This window comes from Haliotis rufescens, unplaced genomic scaffold (assembly GCF_023055435.1).
Source record: "Haliotis rufescens isolate VD_foot unplaced genomic scaffold, xgHalRufe1.0.p SCAF_1, whole genome shotgun sequence".
Taxonomy (NCBI): domain Eukaryota; kingdom Metazoa; phylum Mollusca; class Gastropoda; order Lepetellida; family Haliotidae; genus Haliotis; species Haliotis rufescens.
In genome coordinates, this window is record NW_025963779.1 from 4,979,339 (window position 1) to 4,999,927 (window position 20,589).

The following is a 20,589-nucleotide window of genomic DNA, read 5'->3' on the forward strand; positions in this document are numbered from 1 at the left end:
TGACACAGCTTGTCATATTTGATCACTGGTGTCTGAATGAAGGTGATTGGTATTGATTTACACATCTGTCAATGAAGCATCAATAACATAATAAAGGATGACACCCTAACCAAACTCTCACATAAAACATTTCCGGGATCCGTCCCTGGACTCCTGTTGAATTGTAATCATGACAAATGTAATCTCAGCCATGGAATAGCACAAGAATGAGAACACTCGATTGTGCTCCCTGACAGAATCCAAGGAGACAATTTAACCATTAATTTGTTTCCTCTGTAACAAGAGTCAAGGAAGGGGAGCAATCAACGAGGACCCAAAATAGAGGACCAAGTCAAACGTTTCCGCAAACAGTAAATAAGCAATGTTTAACCAGGCATAGCTTGCAGATTGCTCCAGAAACACAAGGGCCATCATAAACTTAGCATCTAAATGTCGCAATATTCAGAGTCTTTTTCAAAGATAAATGTCGACACTCTTAAACAGGAAGTGTGGTAATTGGACCATTCTCAGAATAGCATCAATTACCAAGGTTGTGTCTGTTCTCAGCCATGTGGAAGGGATATTTAAGATACCCCAAATTTCCATGACCTACATATAACCTAAAGCTTCATAAAAATTTGTTTTACGAGTGTATGGTCCTGTGCATAGATACAACTCTCCAGAAATGATACGTCGCCAAAAATATCCATCCAATAAAACTTCCGTTCTCCTATGCTTGAAACCAGCAGGTATATGTCACAAATACTTAATTTGACTTTATGCTTGATGTCACAAATACAACTGCAAACGTTTTCTAGCATAAGGGCTTCCCTTCACTTAATACTTCTTTAAAAAGATTTGGTTACGCGCAAAGTTCATTCATAACAGTATGACTAAAAAAACATATATTGTCAGCTAGCACAAGGCTGTGATTATAAATATGCCAAATTACCTTGGTGCATATGTTAAATGCAAGCTGATGAGTGCGAGAAATTGTGTGCTATGCAAGTGATAATAGTGACACAACCAAGTGACACAACCAAGTGACACAACCAAGTCCCCAAGCCTGACGACCCTATCCAACTTTGGTGCCAAACTAGCTCATCATGAAACCACAAAACAATAAGATAAAGATCCTTGTTTTTATAACTCCCTCTTCCCAAATAGATAATTGAGAAAACGTTCATCATGCCATGTCTTTTACTTATATAATTATTTTCCTCAATTAACTCTCATGCCCATCAATAAATGAGAAGGGCACCATTTCTCAAAGCGATTGCTAAAGTATATGACTTACGACAGTCGTAGTGTTACCATCGCTTTGTGCTATGGGCCCAGGCCGTTAGTAATATGAGGATTGGATGGCTGCGACCTGTGACTTGGCTGATTAAAGGTCATTGTATCCAGACAGTGTGGATAAATGCTCATGCTATCAAACACTGGTTGCCTGACCTTCAAGACTTGACTATCTACAGGTCGTCTATATACAATTGCTGATTCTGTCACTAACTCACTGGGAACACAGATGAAAGATTTAATGTAGATAGAAAATAAAATAATGTAATATACAACAGAAAAGAACAAAGAGAGTGTTTATTTTAACCTGGGATAAATTAGACTTGCCAAACTATGAGAGCCTTGAATGGGAATTTAAGATATTTTTGTTTCAGTGTCTGCATGACTAGCAGACTAAAATTAGGACCCAAATCAGGAGCCAATGGAAAGGGTTACATATTGAGACACTGTAATTAGTAACACACCCTATTTGCAAAGTTCAGATCAGTTATGCACACAAATGTTTTCATTCCTCTTCCACCTCGTCGTTTACTTCCCTCCAATATTGATCACCACCAACTATCATTAATCAGAAAAACTGGTCCTTATCATTCTGATGTTGGAAAGTCAAAGAGATGATGCAAATACAAGATTAGTTGGAATTCAACCCCGAGTTCAAAGCTAAGTCCGAATCAGGGCTAAGAGCTGCGGAGGTGGGGTGTTGATATTGTTGTGTCACAGTGCATTCAGAAGAGGAAGGAAGAGTTGTTGGGGTTGGGCCCAATTACATCAATTACGGTACAGATTTGTTTGCTAGGCAAGGTGGACTATGTGTACTTTAGCACTTAATACCTGAACTTGACTAAAAAGTGAGTGTACATCAAACAAGCAACCCCTTTAATCTGGATAACTCAGCAAACAAGACTTTCCACTGATGGTAATGACACTTTCTTCCATCAATATTTCTTTTAATTTCATACGCCTAGCTACCTTGGACTGGTGGTCTAGTTTACTGAGCACCGAAATCTTGTCCAGGCATTCAGAACAATTTGTTAATCAGAAAGTTATTCTGGTCCTGATAAATACAGGCTAGCTCTGGTGATGAAGTACAGTCAGAAGGAGTTCAATGACGATGTTACAGCTAGGATTGGGATCATTCATGGATACATCCTTATAAACCTCCAGTGACGGCATCCTGTTGTCCTCCAGTCAGGATAGATCTCAGAAACAGGGATGTTGTAATATCCCTGAGATTTTATAGGATATCCCAGGCATATTTGCTATATAATATGTTATAATAGTTGGGGATCTTATTGATACAACTTCCGTTTACATTGTAACACATGATAGTTTCTTGCTAGAAATTTATTTTGCAACCGAACACAATGTAATGAAATGTAAAATCAAATGACATATTTTCTTCAAATTCCCGAGAATCGAACACCCAGAGAGTGTACCACTAGGCTACAGAGGCAATGATAAATCACAATGCTTTTAAGAATGTCTTTTTCAAGAACCATACGCCAGCAACAGATATTTTATGCCTGTTTCCTAAGGTTCATGGAAAGTATCTTTGAAACATAAACATGTTGAAAAATGTTGCTTTCAGTTTCTTTTTGCGGTTTTCTAAGTTCAATAAATCACTTTCCCTCAGGTTTTTATAATATTTAAACCCTAGGAAGTGCTTTATCCTACACAATGATATGTAACTGAGCCATGTTCTCCATTTGTACCAAATAGTCAACTCTGCGGAAGTGAAAACAATATCTTTTCTCAGTGCTACCCTGCAGACTCAAAACATTTGGCTATAGAACTTTCACTACATTATTCCAGTTCTCTGAAACGCCCTCTCTCTAGAGCTGACCTCCGTCCCAGTCATAAACACTTTAGAGTGAGTCTCAACAACTACCTGCTTGAAAGTTGCTACACCACTGTGTAAAACTTCATTTTTCTCTCTTTTGTAATTTGAAAGCATAATTTGACATTATTTTCATTACTCTTCCTTGTAGCACTTTGCGCAGCTATTCTTGTCAAGATTAAGCATTATATAAATGAACATTAGCATTATTATTACATTGTGGTAATGAATCATAAATTTCAGCAGGTAACATCGTCACTTAGGGAGAATCCATCTAATAAGATTTATAAAATCAATAGTTTGTTCAGAAGTATGCCCAAAATGAATAGTTCGTTGGCAGTGGTGAAAAAAATGAATAGTTTGTTTGGTAGAAAATACCCAAAGGTCAAACTTTTGAGTTAATAGCGATAATGAATAGACTGTTTGATGGTGCTCAATAAATAAATAGTTTGTTCGGAAAAAAATAGAAATGTTCCTCCTCCCACCATAATAATCAAATGGATGCTCCCCTAATGTAGAAAAAACAACTTGCCTGTTTTAGTATGGGAGCTATGCATGCACTTGCATGTCTGATAGGGCAATCTATTCTATTGGGATCAACCAATCACATTACATGAAATAGTCTGGCTGACTTCTGCCTTGTAAATGGCATCACCTTGATGATCCACTGTGCCTTGAGCCCAGGAAAACAGTGGGCATCTTTGATCCTCCAGCAGTACACACATGGCACAGACCACATGCTGGGTAACACTTGTCATCTGTTTTTGTACCATGGCACGCATGATGCTACAGGTAGTCCTGTGGGTATCAGGGTCCTACTCAGGAACCACCCGACCTGAGGACCTGAGTTACCCGTCCTAGCCCTATGGTTACCACTTGTCATCTGTTTCTGTACCATGACACGCATGATGCTACAGGTAGTCCTGTGGGTATCAGGGTCCTACTCAGGAACCACCCGACCTGAGGGCCTGAGTTACCCGTCCCAGCCCTATGGGTAACACTTGTCATCTGTTTCTGTACCATGACACGCATGATGCTACAGGTAGTCCTGTGGGTATCAGGGTCCTACTCAGGAACCACCCGACCTGAGTACCCGAGTTACCCGTCCCAGCCCTATGGTTACCACTTGTCATCTGTTTCTGTACCATGACACACATGATGCTACAGGTAGTCCTGTGGGTATCAGGGTCCTACTCAGGAACCACCCGACCTGAGGACCTGAGTTACCCGTCCCAGCCCTATGGTTACCACTTGTCATCTGTTTCTGTACCATGACACACATGATGCTACAGGTAGTCCTGTGGGTATCAGGGTCCTACTCAGGAACCACCCGACCTGAGGACCCGAGTTACCCGTCCCAGCCCTATGGGTACCACTTGTCATCTGTTTCTGTACCATGACACCCATGATGCTATGACTTCATGACTTGTTATGTAACATATCCAGTCTGTGCCCCAAACACTTCCCTCAGGACCTTTCTCTCATTCTTTGTCATCCAACACTTACAAGGACTGCAGGAGTCAAAAATAACCAGTAAGTGCATTACCTGACCAAAGTTAAAAATGAGTATGCATGTGCAGTCAGTCTATCTTAGACTCCTGTGAGTTTCGATACAAGAGTCTTCACAATTGACACAAAACATGCTGTCACTTCTGAAGAAGGAAGAAGGATTTAGGTCAGCCCACACTAAAGCCTCATGTCAGCAGCTAGTAGACATCAAGTTATTTGATTGTTCAAAAAGTGTCTTTTTACTGTTTGGGCCACACTTTTTAAATTTCATGTTTCACAAATTTATTCAAGCTTTTCCACACTAGGTTGGCTGATACAGAAATGAAAATAAATAGCTATGTCAATTATTTATTTATTTATATGCAGCTGTGGAGTTATTACTGCAGCTGGCTTCTTGAATCACTGATAGTGATGTAGACATGGAATATATATATATATCATTTTATATTGTATAAAAGGGTCTATATTACTAGCAGGAGACATAATAAAAATATATATTTTTATGTTTAATTTATTTCTTTTCCAGCTGCTTTTCAGTAGAGGCAGCAGGCTGGTGAAAATAAAACTAGTAAAAAAAAGTGTGTTGCCTGGCTTTCCTGTTATGCTGGTGACAATATCATTGAGTTTACTTTCTCCAATTCAATATTATAGAAATGATGCATCAGTTGGACCTATTGCCCTATGCATCTTGCATTGAACAGATTGTCATGATTATCTCCCTTGAACTAACTCTTTCCCTTGCTGTTTCAGGAGAAAGGGTGGGAAAGTCAACATGCGGATCAAACGACACCATCATGTACAAGACAAACAGTACCAGTTTGACCGTCGACATCCCACGAATCACTTGTGAGGGGTACTAGCATCCTACAGACAACCGACCAATCACTTGGGAGGTATACTAGCATCCTACAGACAACCGACCAATCACTTGTGAGGTGAACTAGCATCCTACAGACAACCTACAAATCACTTGTGAGGTGTACTAGCATCCTACAGACAACCTACCAATCACTTGGGAGGGGTACTAAGCATCCTACAGACAACCGACCAATCACTTGGGAGGTGAACTAGCATCCTACGGGCATCCTACCAATTACTTGTGAGGTGTACTAGCACCCTACAGATAACCTACCAATCACTTGTGAGGTGTACTAGCATCCTACAGACATCCTACCAATCACTTGTGAGGTGTACTAGCATCCTACAGGCATCCTACCAATCACTTGGGAGGTGAACTAGCATCCTACAGGCATCCTACCAATCACTTGTGAGGTGTACTAGCATCCTACAGACAACCTACCAATCACTTGTGAGGTGCACTAGCATCCTACAGACATCCTACCAATCACACGGGAGGTGAACAAGCATCCTACAGACATCCTACCAATCACACGGGAGGTGAACAAGCATCCTACAGGCATCCTACAAATCACTTGTGAGGTGTACTAGCATCCTACAGACAACCTACCAATCACTTGTGAGGTGTACTAGCATCCTACAGACAACTGACCAATCACTTCTGAGGTGCACTAGCATCCTACAGACATCCTACCAATCACACGGGAGGTGAACAAGCATCCTACAGACATCCTACAAATCACTTGTGAGGGGTACTAGCATCCAACAGACAACCTACCAATCACTTGTGAGGGGTACTAGCATCCTACAGGCATCCTACCAATCACCTGGGAGGTGAACTAGCATCCTACAGACATCCTACCAATCACTTGGGAGGGGTACTAGCATCCTACAGACAATCTTCCGATCACTTGTGAGGTGAATTAGCATCCTACAGACAACCTACCAATCACTTGTGAGGTGTACTAGCATCCTACAGACATCCTACCAATCACTTGGGAGGTGTACAAGCATCCTACAGACAACCGACCAATCACTTCTGAGGTGCACTAGTATCCTACAGACATCCTTCCAATCACACGGGAGGTGAACAAGCATCCTACAGACAACCTACAAATCACTTGTGAGGGGTACTAGCATCCTACAGACAACCTACCAATCACTTGTGAGGTGAATTAGCATCCTACAGACAACCTACCAATCACTTGTGAGGTGTACTAGCATCCTACAGACATCCTACCAATCACTTGTGAGTTGTACTAGCATCCTACAGACAACCTGCCAATCACTTGTGAGTTGTACTAGCATCCTGAGACATCAGAGATCCCTAATCAACTATGAGGTGTTCTAGAGGTGTATTAGCATCCTACAGACATCCTACCAATCACTTGTGAGTTGTACTAGCATCCTGAGACATCCCACAGAGATCCCTAATCAACTATGCGGTGTACTAGAGGTGTACTAGCATTGTGCGATAATTCATCTTATCACTTGTGAGGTGTACAAGTGTCCTGCCAATAACGTAATCAACATGATCAACACTCAACCAAATGCAGACAGTCAATGACAGCAACACCTTTGTCCAGCCAATCAACGACAGCAACACCTGTGTTAACACCAGCTATGTTCAGCCAATCAATGACATCAACACCTGTGTTCATCCAATCAATGACAGTAACCCCTGTGTTAACACCAGCTACGTTCAGCCAATCAATGACAGCAACACCTGTGTTCATCCAACCAATGACAGCAACACTTGTGTTAACACTAGCTATGTTCAGCCAATCAAGGACAGCAACCCCTGTATTAACACCAGCTATGTTCAGTCAATCAATGACAGCAACCCCCGTGTTAACACCTATGTTCAGCCAATCAATGACAGCAACCCCTGTGTTCAGCCAATCAATGACAGTAACCCTCGTGTCAACACCTATGTTCAGCCAATCAATGACAAACATACAGCTTACCACCAGGATTTTGAACCAGTATGTAATTATCACTGCAAGGTCCACAAGTAGCCTAGCCACACCCAGTGAAAACAATGTGAAATGTGTGCTTATTGTCATATTCTATCTGGCATGATGTCATCAGTTAGATCAGTTATTTGTGATTACACTTCTTCAACAATATGCCAGTTCACATGACCAACATTCTTGGTCAAAGATATATTTTACTGATCAAAATATCAATAATTATTGATTAAAGGAACCACTGCTGGAAGCCCGAAGTCCTCCAAGAAGGACTAGTGCTGAAGCCATGTTCATTTAGTGAGTGGGTTGACCTTAACATCACTTGAACAGCATGTGTGACAGCCTGACATGGACCAGGTTGTAGACACCAACCATCTTAATTGAACTCTTGGACAAAATATGGTGCTGACAGACCAAAAACCATGATCAGGTCAAGATCAAAAATAAAAAACACCTCTACTCAGCCAATAGAAGCACCGTAGGTGACTGTGCTGTTTGTACCTCCGTCAATACATTGGATTAACATCCTGAAGGTGATGCCAAGAAAAGTCGACGAATGGAACTGTGACCTACGAAATCAGTGGGAAAATATCTCAAACTAAATGGATCACTGAATAGGAGTACTATCACCATGTACTATCAGACATGCCAGTCTGAAATAACACTATTCCAGTCTGAGATAACACCATTCCAGTCTGAGATAACACTATTCCAGTCTGAGATAACACTATTCCAGTCTGAGATAACACCATGCCAGTCTGACATAACACTATTCCAGTCTGAGATAACACCATGCCAGTCTGAGATAACACTATTCCAGTCTGAGATAACACTATTCCAGTCTGAGATAACACCATGCCAGTCTGAGATAACACCATGCCACTCCGAGAAAACACCATGTCAGTCCGAGATAACACCATGCCAATCCGAGATAATATCTGTTCTCTTCAAAATAAATGCAAGCAACGAGTGGAGTGTGACTGAGGATCATCATGGCCACCATGTGATGAGAACATACGCATCAAGAACTGTATATAACTTGTGACTTTCTGAATGAATGAGCCCTCGCTTGTGTTGTTGAGTGTTACATAATCCTAACCTGTATAGGCAATCAGTGGACAAGCTCCACCCTGCCAGCGATCTCCAGAGACACGACATTCTCCACATTACACTGTTCTTGGAATCACAAACGTGTCACCTGACATGTAGTTCGTGAAGTGAAACTTTTGAGGAAATGTTCGTAGACGTAGCGCCTTGACTCATGACCAGCTACAGGTGTCACAAACTGCATTTTGTCTCATAAATCAGCTTTATTTTGTCCATGTCCTAGACAGAACACCTTTGAGCACCTTTTGTAAAGTGACATAAACATGCTACAGTGATCCGCCATGTCTTCTCTTGTCAAGTGCTACTGGAGTGTTTTGCTTGTTTTGTTTGGTATTTAACGCCGTACTCAGCAATACTCCAGCTAAATGACGGCGGTCTGTAAATAATCTAGTCTAGACCAGACATTCAAGTGATCGACATCATGAGCATCGATCCATGCAACTGGGGTACGCTGACATACATAAAGTGAGTCTCACCATACGATCCCGTTAGTCGCCTGTTAAGGCAAGCATGGGTTGCTGAAGACCTATTCTACCCCGGATCTTCATGGGTGACGATGATATGAAATCAGCAGAGACATATTGTGTCGAAGTATACAAGATCTAAGCTTAATGAAATTGCTGGTCAGCTCGGAGTCTGAGTGGGGTGTCCATTTTTAAGTGGGACATGGGCTTTTACAGCAAGAACGGTTATCTGAAGACCTATTCTACCCCTGATCTTCACGGGTCGCTACTCAGGAGTGAGTGGGTTTGAGTGAATGAGTGGGTGGGTGGGTTTGAGTGAGTGGGAAGGTGGTTTTGAGTGAGTGGGTGGGTGAGTGGGTTTGAGTGAGTGAGTGGGTTGGTGGGTGGGTGGGTTTGAGTGAGTGAGTGAGTGAGTGAGTGAGTGAGTGAGTGAGTGAGTGAGCGGGTGGGTGGGGAGTAATGTGTAAGTGAGTGAATTGGGCTAAATGAAGCTTTGAACATCATTTCAGTTATATCAAGGCATGTTACCACAATGAGTGAGGAAAGACCAAAGAGTTGCAAGTTGCAGACACTTACCGCTTTGGTGAAACCCAGGAGCACCGGCTTGGTGCTGACACACGAGGGATGATAATTAGGCCGACTCTGAGATCTGACCTCAATAGTAAGTCACATTGCATCTAACTAAGCAAACTAAGATTTTGGTGAGCACATTTCAGAGACACCAGAGATGAGATCAATTACACGATTTGTAGTTATAACTTGTTTCATAATGGCACATAAAGGCCAAAGACTTAAAGGCGCATAAAGGCCCAAGATCCTGGAAGGACCAACTTTCAAGATATACATAACCAGAATAGTGTTTACATTACATGCAAAAACAGAAGCAGTCCCGCCTTTTTCCAATTTCATTAAAATCAGATCTTAGTTCTCGCTACCGCAAAACAAAGATCTGAGGACATTCCATTACGGGTCACGTCAGAACGACCTTTCATCGGACCAATCAGAGCGTCGCTTACCAGATCATGAAAATGACAGTCGGAATGTGATTTCTAATCAAGCAACCTTGGAAACTTTAACACAGGGTATTCCGAACGATAGTTACGGGCTTAACGACTTAATCCATACAATCAAGACCATCTATGAGCCATTCCAGAATGTTTTTTTGTTCAGGTTTCAAATTTTTTATCGAGAATTTGTCAAAATATGTTTCGAAGCGTAGTCGCCAATTTGAAATTAGTGCCGTAAAGCTAATGTGGACTTCTTGTCAGTCATTTCATTGGTCGGTCAAAGTTCGCGCAAGGTGGGTCTGACATGACCCGTAATGGGATGTCCTTAGATCTTTGTTTAGCGGTAGCGAGAACTAAGATCTGATTTTAATGAGATTGGCCTTTTTCTGAATTCCCCTAAACTTTCCCATGAGAAACATGTATCCTGAACCATTGTAACACATCAAGTGACAGTTGCCTTAATGCAGTACAACTTGGAAACAGAAATGCCTTAGCCTTCAGCTACCATGGCAACAAATTCATAACCACTTCTGGGTTAAACAAAATAACATCCATTTTGGGAAAACACACAACGTCCAATACAGTACAACTTGGCAACAGGAAGTCTCCTCATGGTCAGGCTTCTAGCTACATTAAAGTAACAAAGTCATAAGTACTTCCGGTTCAGTAACAACACTTCCGATTAGGGCATACATGCCCAATACAGTACAACCTTGAAAACAGGAAAGCTTATGCCTCTAGCTACCTTAATAACAAAGTCATAATCACTTCCGGTTCAATGACATAACTTCTAATATGGTAAAACACATTCACAATGCAGTACAACTTGGAAACAGAACGTCTCATGTCCCCGGCTACCGTAAGTCAAAATCATAAGAGTTTCTGGTTTCATGATCTTATACCTCAACCATGAACTCCCTTGATAAAGATTTTGTAAAGTTTCATCAAACTTTTAATAATAAATACTCACGATATGAAGTTTCAATGCCATGCCAACAATACTTTCTGAATGCACCTATTTACAAGTCTTTTCATTTGTAAATGACCAGACCGCCTCCGTGGTCTAGTGGTAGAGCGTACGCCCTGAGAGCGGAAGGTCCAGGGTTCGATCCCCGGCCACGTCATACCAAAAGACTTTAAAAGATGGTATTTGTTGTTACCCTGTCTGACGCTCGGCATTAAGGGTCCAACACAAGGACTGGTCGGCTCGGAGTCAGTATACTGTATCTGAGTTGGGTATTCATGTTAAACTGCGGCATGGTATCTCAGTGAGCCAGCACTATAAATCGGAATCAGTGCGGGCTAGTACAGGCAGCCACACAAGCACACACACACACATGAACGTCGCTATATAAGTGCAATAATCTTGGACGAGACGTTAACCCTCAGTTCACCTCACATCACCTGTAAATGACCATGAAAGTGACCTTGACATTTGATGCAATAACACATGATCAGCCATCCATCCTGTTAAAGCGCAAATCTGTTATTGTATCCATCATCAGTGCATGGTAGAGAGAAAACAGTTGCTGCAGTAGAAGAACAGCTGCCATTACAGGGAGGTGTTTAACAAGATCCCTCATATGGATACAAACACCCTTAACCTTCCTGCATGTGGCTTGTATTTGACCAAAATGACATTTTTAATATTGCTGTCATGGCTGCCATGATTAACACCACATCAGCATTCTGCGAGTATTTGTAAGAGACACCATACGGAATCCTCCACACAACATTTAACATCACATACCTTGTGGGTGAAGGGGGTCCTACCCATATTGACATAACTAGTTTTAGCATCATGGTAATAGAGGGATGTTATTAGAGGAAGGTGCTTGTTTTGGTGCTGCATGCTACCTGCACATCATCAACCCACAGACAACATTTGCACGAGATGAAGTTATTTATCCCTCTTGGATCAATCCACAGATTTGTTTTTTGTTTATCTTCTATACTCCAGCTATATTACAGGAGTCTGTAAATAATCTAGTCTGGATCAGACAAACCAGTGTTTGTTTGTTTGTTGTTTAACACATCACTTAGCAGTATTCCAGCTATATGACTGTGGGCTGTAAATAATCGAGTCTGAACCAGACAATCCAGTGATTGATGTCATGATCGATGACATGCATCAACCAAGTCAGCAAGTCTGACCTCCAAATCCCGTGAGTAGCCTCTCACAACAAGCACAGTCGGCTCTTAAGGCAAGGGGGCGGTCGGGTAGCCTAGTGGTTAAAGCATTCGCTTGTCACGCCGAAGACCCGGGTTCGATTCCCGACATGGGTACAATGTGTGAAGCCCATTTCTGGTGTCCCCCGCCGTGATATTGCTGGAATATTGCTAAAAGCAGCGTAAAATCTCACTCACTCACTCACTCACTCTTAAGGCAAGTGAAGGTTGCAGAGGACAATTCTAACCCGGATCCTCGTGGGTCAACAAACCAGTGACTGATATTTAAAGCAACATTCCATACCATATCAACCAAACAATCATCTTACAAACAAGACAAAGCATAAATAAGAAAATACATAAAATAATTTCAAGTATAAGCCACGAACAAATCGCATGTCCAAATCAAAAGTATTATTTGCAGAAAGCTTGGCCACGACTTTACAGACAATATCCCCACGTTCATGATCATGCGGGGATACAGTCTATGTATAGTAATAGGATCAGTTGGAAGAGTAAGGAGACTATTGTAAATGCTGAATCAGCAATCAGTAGCAGCTGATGCCCAAGAGGGTCATACTTCAGTGTTCACAAGCAGGACCAGGCCCAGCTAACTACATCCTCCTCTTGGTGTTGCTTCAACAATGGTCTTCAGTGAGATGCTGTTCCTGAGTGAGAAGGCTGTAACAGATACTGACATCTAGGTCAGTCGATGAGACAACACTTAAATTGTTTATTCCCTCATGGAAGGAAAAAGTATCAGAATATTTTACCAACACACTATCTGAACACAGGGAATACGATAACAAATAATCCTGAACCCTGGGTTTTTTTTAAAATATATTTCATCGGTCCTAAATTTTGCAAAGTAAAACAAAATGCTTATCTTTAACCTCAAATATAGAAACCAGGGTACCAAGATAGTGAAGCTCACCTTTATTCAGTGGCAACATTTTAGGGCGAGGATGTGTTGACATGAACTATTTCGTATAGCACACAAAACACCCCAAAATAGGATACTATTTGTGAAGAACCCATCGTTTTTAATGACCACATAAAGTGTCCATGATGACAAAATCATAAAGGCCAGTGAATCATACTCCACAGAAACATTTCCCTGATGTCTGATTCCACTAAAATTCATGTAAAAGGACACTAAGAACTATTTCTTTTCTTACTGACAGTGATGCTAGATACTGAAAACTGGTGAGAGTTTCACAGTGGTTGCCCCATCAGCCTGATAATGATCACATCACGGTACAAGTGGTAAAATATAAAACAGTCAACGTATATGTGCAATAAATTATGTCATCAGAAGAAATCAATACCAGATTGATTGTAAATAGAGTACAGGAACATTTCCTGTAATCAAGTCTTTGAAAGAATTTTAGAAATGATACACATAAGGAAGAGAATTCTTGATGTCACCTTCTTTCCGATGAGGAACACAACATTTCGGAGCATATCCATACTCACCTCACTCATCTCATCTGATGAGGAGTAAGGAAATACTCAGAAACGTTGTGTTCCTGATGATAAATAAGTTCACATCTGTAACTTCTCTTCCATATTTCCCAAAATCAAATCATCGAAAAATATCTTAATTGATTAAGAAATGGGCTTGATTTCAGTGCCTAGTATTCACAGTTTAGAAACACCAGGTAGCTTGTGTTTTTTGCCAGAATAGAAAGGTGTTATTGCATCTCCTACTGAAATGATCAAGACCTAATAATATCAACATATAATTTCTAGATGCATATCAAGATGCATATCAAGATGCATATCAAGATGCAGCTGAAAGGATTACACTTTCTTAGTAAAGTAGAAATTCTAGTACTTTCTGGTGGGATTCTCCGAGTGAGGCACCTGTTCGCCAGCACACAAACTCAGCGATCTAACCATGCTAACCCACCTAGCCCCCAAGGTTCCTCTCGTCGTTATAATAGTTTGAACAGTGTCATGACATCACCCCCAACTCAACGGTCAATATCTAACTCATTTACAAATCACCTGGAGAGAGAGAGAGAGAGAGAGAGAGAGAAAGAGAGAGAGGTAGTATGGAAGGAGGGAGGGAGAGAGAGAGAGAGAGATGTAGTATGGAGGGAGAGAGAGAGAGAGAGAGAGGTAGTATTGAGGGAGAGAGAGGTAGTATGGAGGGAGACACAGGTAGTATGGAGGGAAAGAGAGAGAGAGGTAGTATGGAGGGAGAGAGAGACGGTGAGAGGTAGTATGGAGGGAGAGAGAGAGAGAGAGAGAGGTAGTATGGAGGGAAAGAGAGGTAGTATGGAGGGAAAGAGAGAGAGAGGTAGTATGGAGGGAGAGAGAGACGGTGAGAGGTAGTATGGAGGGAGAGAGAGAGAGAGAGAGAGGTAGTATGGAGGGAAAGAGAGGTAGTATGGAGGGAAAGAGAGAGAGAGGTAGTATGGAGGGAGAGACAGGTAGTATGGAGGGAGAGACAGGTAGTATGGAGGGAAAGAGAGGTAGTATGGAGGGAAAGAGAGAGAGAGGTAGTATGGAGGGAGAGAGAGGTAGTATGGAGGGAGAGAGAGGTAGTATGGAGGGAAAGAGAGAGAGAGGTAGTAAGGAGGGAAAGAGAGAGAGAGGTAGTATGGAGGGAGAGACAGGTAGTATGGAGGGAAAGAGACAGACAGGTAGTATGGAGGGAGAGAGAGAGAGAGAGGTAGTATGGAGGGAGAGAGAGGTAGTATGGAGGGAGAGAGAGGTAGTATGGAGGGAGAGAGAGAGAGAGAGGTAGTATGGAGGGAGAGAGAGGTAGTATGGAGGGAGAGAGAGAGAGAGAGGTAGTATGGAGGGAGAGAGAGGTAGTATGGAGGGAGAGAGAGGTAGTATGGAGGGAAAGAGAGGTAGTATGGAGGGAGAGAGAGAGAGAGAGGTAGTATGGAGGGAGAGAGAGGTAGTATGGAGGGAGAGAGAGAGAGGTAGTATGGAGGGAGAGAGAGGTAGTATGGAGGGAGAGAGAGGTAGTATGGAGGGAGAGAGAGGTAGTATGGAGGGAGAGAGAGGTAGTATGGAGGGAGAGAGAGGAAGTATGGAGGGAGAGAGAGGTAGTATGGAGGGAGAGAGAGGTAGTATGGAGGGAGAGAGAGGTAGTATGGAGGGAGAGAGAGAGAGAGAGGTAGTATGGAGGGAGAGAGAGGTAGTATGGAGGGAGAGAGAGAGAGAGAGGTAGTATGGAGGGAGAGAGAGGTAGTATGGAGGGAGAGAGAGGTAGTATGGAGGGAGAGAGAGGTAGTATGGAGGGAGAGAGAGAGAGAGAGGTAGTATGGAGGGAGAGAGAGGTAGTATGGAGGGAGAGAGAGAGAGAGAGGTAGTATGGAGGGAAAGAGAGGTAGTATGGAGGGAGAGGTAGTATGGAGGGAGAGAGAGGTAGTATGGAGGGAGAGAGAGAGAGGTAGTATGGAGGGAGAGAGAGAGAGAGGTAGTATGGAGGGAGAGAGAGGTAGTATGGAGGGAGAGAGAGGTAGTATGGAGGGAGAGAGAGGTAGTATGGAGGGAGAGAGAGGTAGCATGGAGGGAGAGAGAGGTAGTATGGAGGGAGAGAGAGAGAGAGAGGTAGTATGGAGGGAGAGAGAGGTAGTATGGAGGCAGAGAGAGAGAGAGAGGTAGTATGGAGGGAGAGAGAGGTAGTATGGAGGGAGAGAGAGGTAGTATGGAGAGAGAGAGAGGTAGTATGGAGGGAGAGAGAGGTAGTATGGAGGGAGAGAGAGAGAGAGAGGTAGTATGGAGGGAGAGAGAGGTAGTATGGAGGGAGAGAGAGGTAGTATGGAGGGAAAGAGAGGTAGTATGGAGGGAGAGAGAGGTAGTATGGAGGGAGAGAGAGGTAGTATGGAGGGAGAGAGAGAGAGAGAGGTAGTATGGAGGGAGAGAGAGGTAGTATGGAGGGAGAGAGAGAGAGAGAGGTAGTATGGAGGGAGAGAGAGGTAGTATGGAGGGAAAGAGAGAGAGAGAGGTAGTATGGAGGGAAAGAGAGGTAGTATGGAGGGAGAGACAGGTAGTATGGAGGGAGAGAGAGGTAGTATGGAGGGAGAGAGAGGTAGTATGGAGGGAGAGAGAGGTAGTATGGAGGGAGAGAGAGAGAGAGAGGTAGTATGGAGGGAGAGAGAGGTAGTATGGAGGGAAAGAGAGAGGTAGTATGGAGGGAGAGAGAGGTAGTATGGAGGGAGAGAGAGGTAGTATGGAGGGAGAGAGAGAGAGAGAGGTAGTATGGAGGGAGAGAGAGGTAGTATGGAGGGAAAGAGAGAGAGAGAGGTAGTATGGAGGGAGAGAGAGGTAGTATGGAGGGAGAGAGAGGTAGTATGGAGGGAGAGAGAGGTAGTATGGAGGGAAAGAGAGGTAGTATGGAGGGAGAGAGAGGTAGTATGGAGGGAGAGAGAGAGAGAGAGGTAGTATGGAGGGAGAGACAGGTAGTATGGAGGGAAAGAGAGGTAGTATGGAGGGAGAGAGAGGTAGTATGGAGGGAAAGAGAGAGAGAGAGGTAGTATGGAGGGAGAGACAGGTAGTATGGAGGGAGAGAGAGGTAGTATGGAGGGAGAGAGAGGTAGTATGGAGGGAGAGAGAGAGAGAGAGGTAGTATGGAGGGAGAGAGAGAGAGGTAGTATGGAGGGAAAGAGAGGTAGTATGGAGGGAGAGAGAGAGAGGTAGTATGGAGGGAGAGAGAGGTAGTATGGAGAGAGAGAGAGGTAGTATGGAGGGAGAGAGAGGTAGTATGGAGGGAGAGAGAGAGAGGTAGTATGGAGGGAGAGAGAGGTAGTATGGAGGGAGAGAGAGGTAGTATGGAGGGAGAGAGAGAGAGAGAGAGGTAGTATGGAGGGAGAGAGAGGTAGTATGGAGGGAGAGAGAGGTAGTATGGAGGGAGAGAGAGGTAGTATGGAGGGAGAGAGAGAGAGAGAGAGAGGTAGTATGGAGGGAGAGAGAGGTAGTATGGAGGGAGAGAGAGAGAGGTAGTATGGAGGGAAAGAGAGGTAGTATGGAGGGAGAGAGAGAGAGGTAGTATGGAGGGAGAGAGAGGTAGTATGGAGAGAGAGAGAGGTAGTATGGAGGGAGAGAGAGGTAGTATGGAGGGAGAGAGAGAGAGGTAGTATGGAGGGAGAGAGAGGTAGTATGGAGGGAGAGAGAGAGAGAGAGGTAGTATGGAGGGAGAGAGAGGTAGTATGGAGGGAGAGAGAGAGGGTGAGAGGTAGTATGGAGGGAGAGAGAGGTAGTATGGAGGGAGAGAGAGGTAGTATGGAGGGAGAGAGAGAGAGGTAGTATGGAGGGAGAGAGAGGTAGTATGGAGAGAGAGAGAGGTAGTATGGAGGGAGAGAGAGGTAGTATGGAGGGAGAGAGAGGTAGTATGGAGGGAGAGAGAGAGAGGTAGTATGGAGGGAGAGAGAGAGAGGTAGTATGGAGGGAGAGAGAGGTAGTATGGAGGGAGAGAGAGAGAGAGAGGTAGTATGGAGGGAGAGAGAGGTAGTATGGAGGGAGAGAGAGAGAGAGAGGTAGTATGGAGGGAGAGAGAGGTAGTATGGAGGGAGAGAGAGGTAGTATGGAGGGAGAGAGAGGTAGTATGGAGGGAGAGAGAGGTAGTATGGAGGGAAAGAGAGAGAGAGGTAGTATGGAGGGAGAGAGAGGTAGTATGGAGGGAGAGAGAGAGAGAGAGGTAGTATGGAGGGAAAGAGAGGTAGTATGGAGGGAGAGAGAGAGAGGTAGTATGGAGGGAGAGAGAGGTAGTATGGAGAGAGAGAGAGGTAGTATGGAGGGAGAGAGGTAGTATGGATGGAGAGAGAGAGAGAGGTAGTATGGAGGGAGAGACAGGTAGTATGGAGGGAAAGAGAGGTAGTATGGAGGGAGAGAGAGAGAGGTAGTATGGAGGGAGAGAGAGGTAGTATGGAGAGAGAGAGAGGGAGAGAGAGGTAGTATGGAGAGAGAGAGAGGTAGTATGGAGAGAGAGAGAGGTAGTATGGAGAGAGAGAGAGGTAGTATGGAGGGAGAGAGAGAGAGGTAGTATGGAGGGAGAGAGAGAGAGGTAGTATGGAGGGAGAGAGAGGTAGTATGGAGAGAGAGAGGTAGTATGGAGGGAGAGAGAGGTAGTATGGAGGGAGAGAGAGAGAGAGAGGTAGTATGGAGGGAGAGAGAGGTAGTATGGAGGGAAAGAGAGGTAGTATGGAGGGAGAGAGAGAGAGAGAGGTAGTATGGAGGGAGAGAGAGGTAGTATGGAGGGAGAGAGAGGTAGTATGGAGGGAAAGAGAGGTAGTATGGAGGGAGAGAGAGAGAGAGAGGTAGTATGGAGGGAGAGAGAGGTAGTATGGAGGGAGAGAGAGGTAGTATGGAGGGAGAGAGAGGTAGTATGGAGGGAGAGAGAGGTAGTATGGAGGGAGAGAGAGAGGTAGTATGGAGGGAGAGAGAGGTAGTATGGAGGGAGAGAGAGGTAGTATGGAGGGAGAGAGAGGTAGTATGGAGGGAAAGAGAGAGAGAGGTAGTATGGAGGGAGAGACAGGTAGTATGGAGGGAAAGAGAGGTAGTATGGAGGGAAAGAGAGAGAGAGGTAGTATGGAGGGAGAGACAGGTAGTATGGAGGGAAAGAGACAGACAGGTAGTATGGAGGGAGAGAGAGAGAGAGAGAGGTAGTATGGAGGGAGAGAGAGAGGGTGAGAGGTAGTATGGAGGGAAAGAGAGAGAGAGAGAGAGGTAGTATGGAGGGAGAGAGAGGTAGTATGGAGGGAGAGACAGGTAGTATGGAGGGAAAGAGAGAGAGAGGTAGTATGGAGGGAGAGAGAGAGGGTGAGAGGTAGTATGGAAGGAGGGAGGGAGAGAGAGAGAGAGGTAGTATGGAGGGAAAGAGAGAGAGAGAGAGAGGTAGTATGGAGGGAGAGAGAGGTAGTATGGAGGGAGAGACAGGTAGTATGGAGGGAAAGAGAGAGAGAGGTAGTATGGAGGGAGAGAGAGACGGTGAGAGGTAGTATGGAGGGAGAGAGAGAGAGAGAGGTAGTATGGAGGGAAAGAGAGGTAGTATGGAGGGAAAGAGAGAGAGAGGTAGTATGGAGGGAGAGACAGGTAGTATGGAGGGAAAGAGAGGTAGTATGGAGGGAAAGAGAGAGAGAGGTAGTATGGAGGGAGAGACAGGTAGTATGGAGGGAAAGAGAGGTAGTATGGAGGGAAAGAGACAGACAGGTAGTATGGAGGGAGAGAGAGAGAGAGAGAGGTAGTATGGAGGGAGAGAGAGAGAGGTAGTATGGAGGGAGAGAGAGAGAGAGAGAGAGGTAGTATGGAGGGAGAGAGAGAGAGGTAGTATGGAGGGAGAGAGAGAGAGGGTGGGAGGGAGGGAGAAAGAGAGGTTGTATGGAGAGAGAGAGAGAGAGAGAGAGAGAGAGAGAGAGAGAGAGAGATTACCAACACAGGGCCACTTAACACACACACAGCTGAGGATGGACAGACAGGACGAGGAGGAAACAAACAATGCTGAGTCAGCTGAATATACAAGGGAGGAGGGAGGGGGGAGGGGTAGCTGCATTGCACAACACGAGTATCAATAATCACTGAAAGATGTAAGAAACACTTTCTACTTGTGAGGACAGTGAATCGATGGTGGCTGGTAGCCATTGGTTTAACATTACTGTGTATAGTCTGTGATAACACACACATTACATCGATCACATTTTGGATGTTTGAGCAGATATTTTGAGTGATTTGGCTGTGAAAAAATGTTACTTATCAGGTGCAATGACAAAATTTTGAATCTGTATAATTAAACTTTAATTCACAGTAAAGGAGGGATTTATGTGCATATTCTGAAAATTTGGAAGCAATATGTCCTGTGGTTTCTGGGTCTGGCTAAGTTTTCACAAAAATGAGCTGCTGTGGCAGACAAATTGAATTTGTCCAAATACTAGTTAACACAGTTGATGCTAGGGACTTGCAGAAAAAGTTACGTGGCACTGCCATGCCGCAACAGCCCACACTGACAAATACAAGTACTATTGTTTGATGCATGGCACAGTTGACCTGCTTCTTTCACCTTGTGTTCTCACACGAGGGGTGTGTGTGTGTCTCTGTGTGTCCATGTGTGTGCTGTGTCTCTGTGTGTTTTTGTGTGTGTGATATGAATAGTATAACTCACTGCATTAACATCACTAAGAAAAACAACTATCAGCGTATTCCATACATAGGAAAAGGCACTGCTATGTTGTAAGAAGTGTTTATAAATCACAGCAAAGTCAACAGGTCCTGGGCCCACTTGCACAAAGCGATCTTTGTGCTGTGACTATTGTAAGCCTATGTTAAAGTATGGGAGTTACGATCATCTTAGCGCTAAGATCGCTTTGTGCAAGTGGGTCCTGGTCCTATGTTAAGATCAGCAAGTGTAAGGAACAAATCATTAAGCAGCCATGGCCTCC

At 43.9% G+C, this 20,589-nt stretch overlaps 2 protein-coding genes across 2 annotated transcripts in view; one reads left to right on the forward strand and one right to left on the reverse strand.

Annotated features, from left to right (window-relative positions):
* Window positions 1-8,833, forward strand: part of LOC124150102 (FMRFamide receptor-like) — a 94,329-nt gene extending 85,496 nt beyond the window's left edge. The window contains exon 4 of the mRNA XM_046522021.2: window positions 5,372-8,833. Within this exon, the coding sequence (XP_046377977.1) occupies window positions 5,372-5,471 (100 nt within the window). The 3' untranslated portion in view covers window positions 5,472-8,833. The remainder of the gene's footprint in view (window positions 1-5,371) is intronic.
* LOC124150101 (focadhesin-like) overlaps window positions 1-20,589 on the reverse strand; it is a 586,265-nt gene that overhangs the window by 534,887 nt on the left and 30,789 nt on the right. The gene's annotated exons all lie outside the window — the stretch shown is intronic.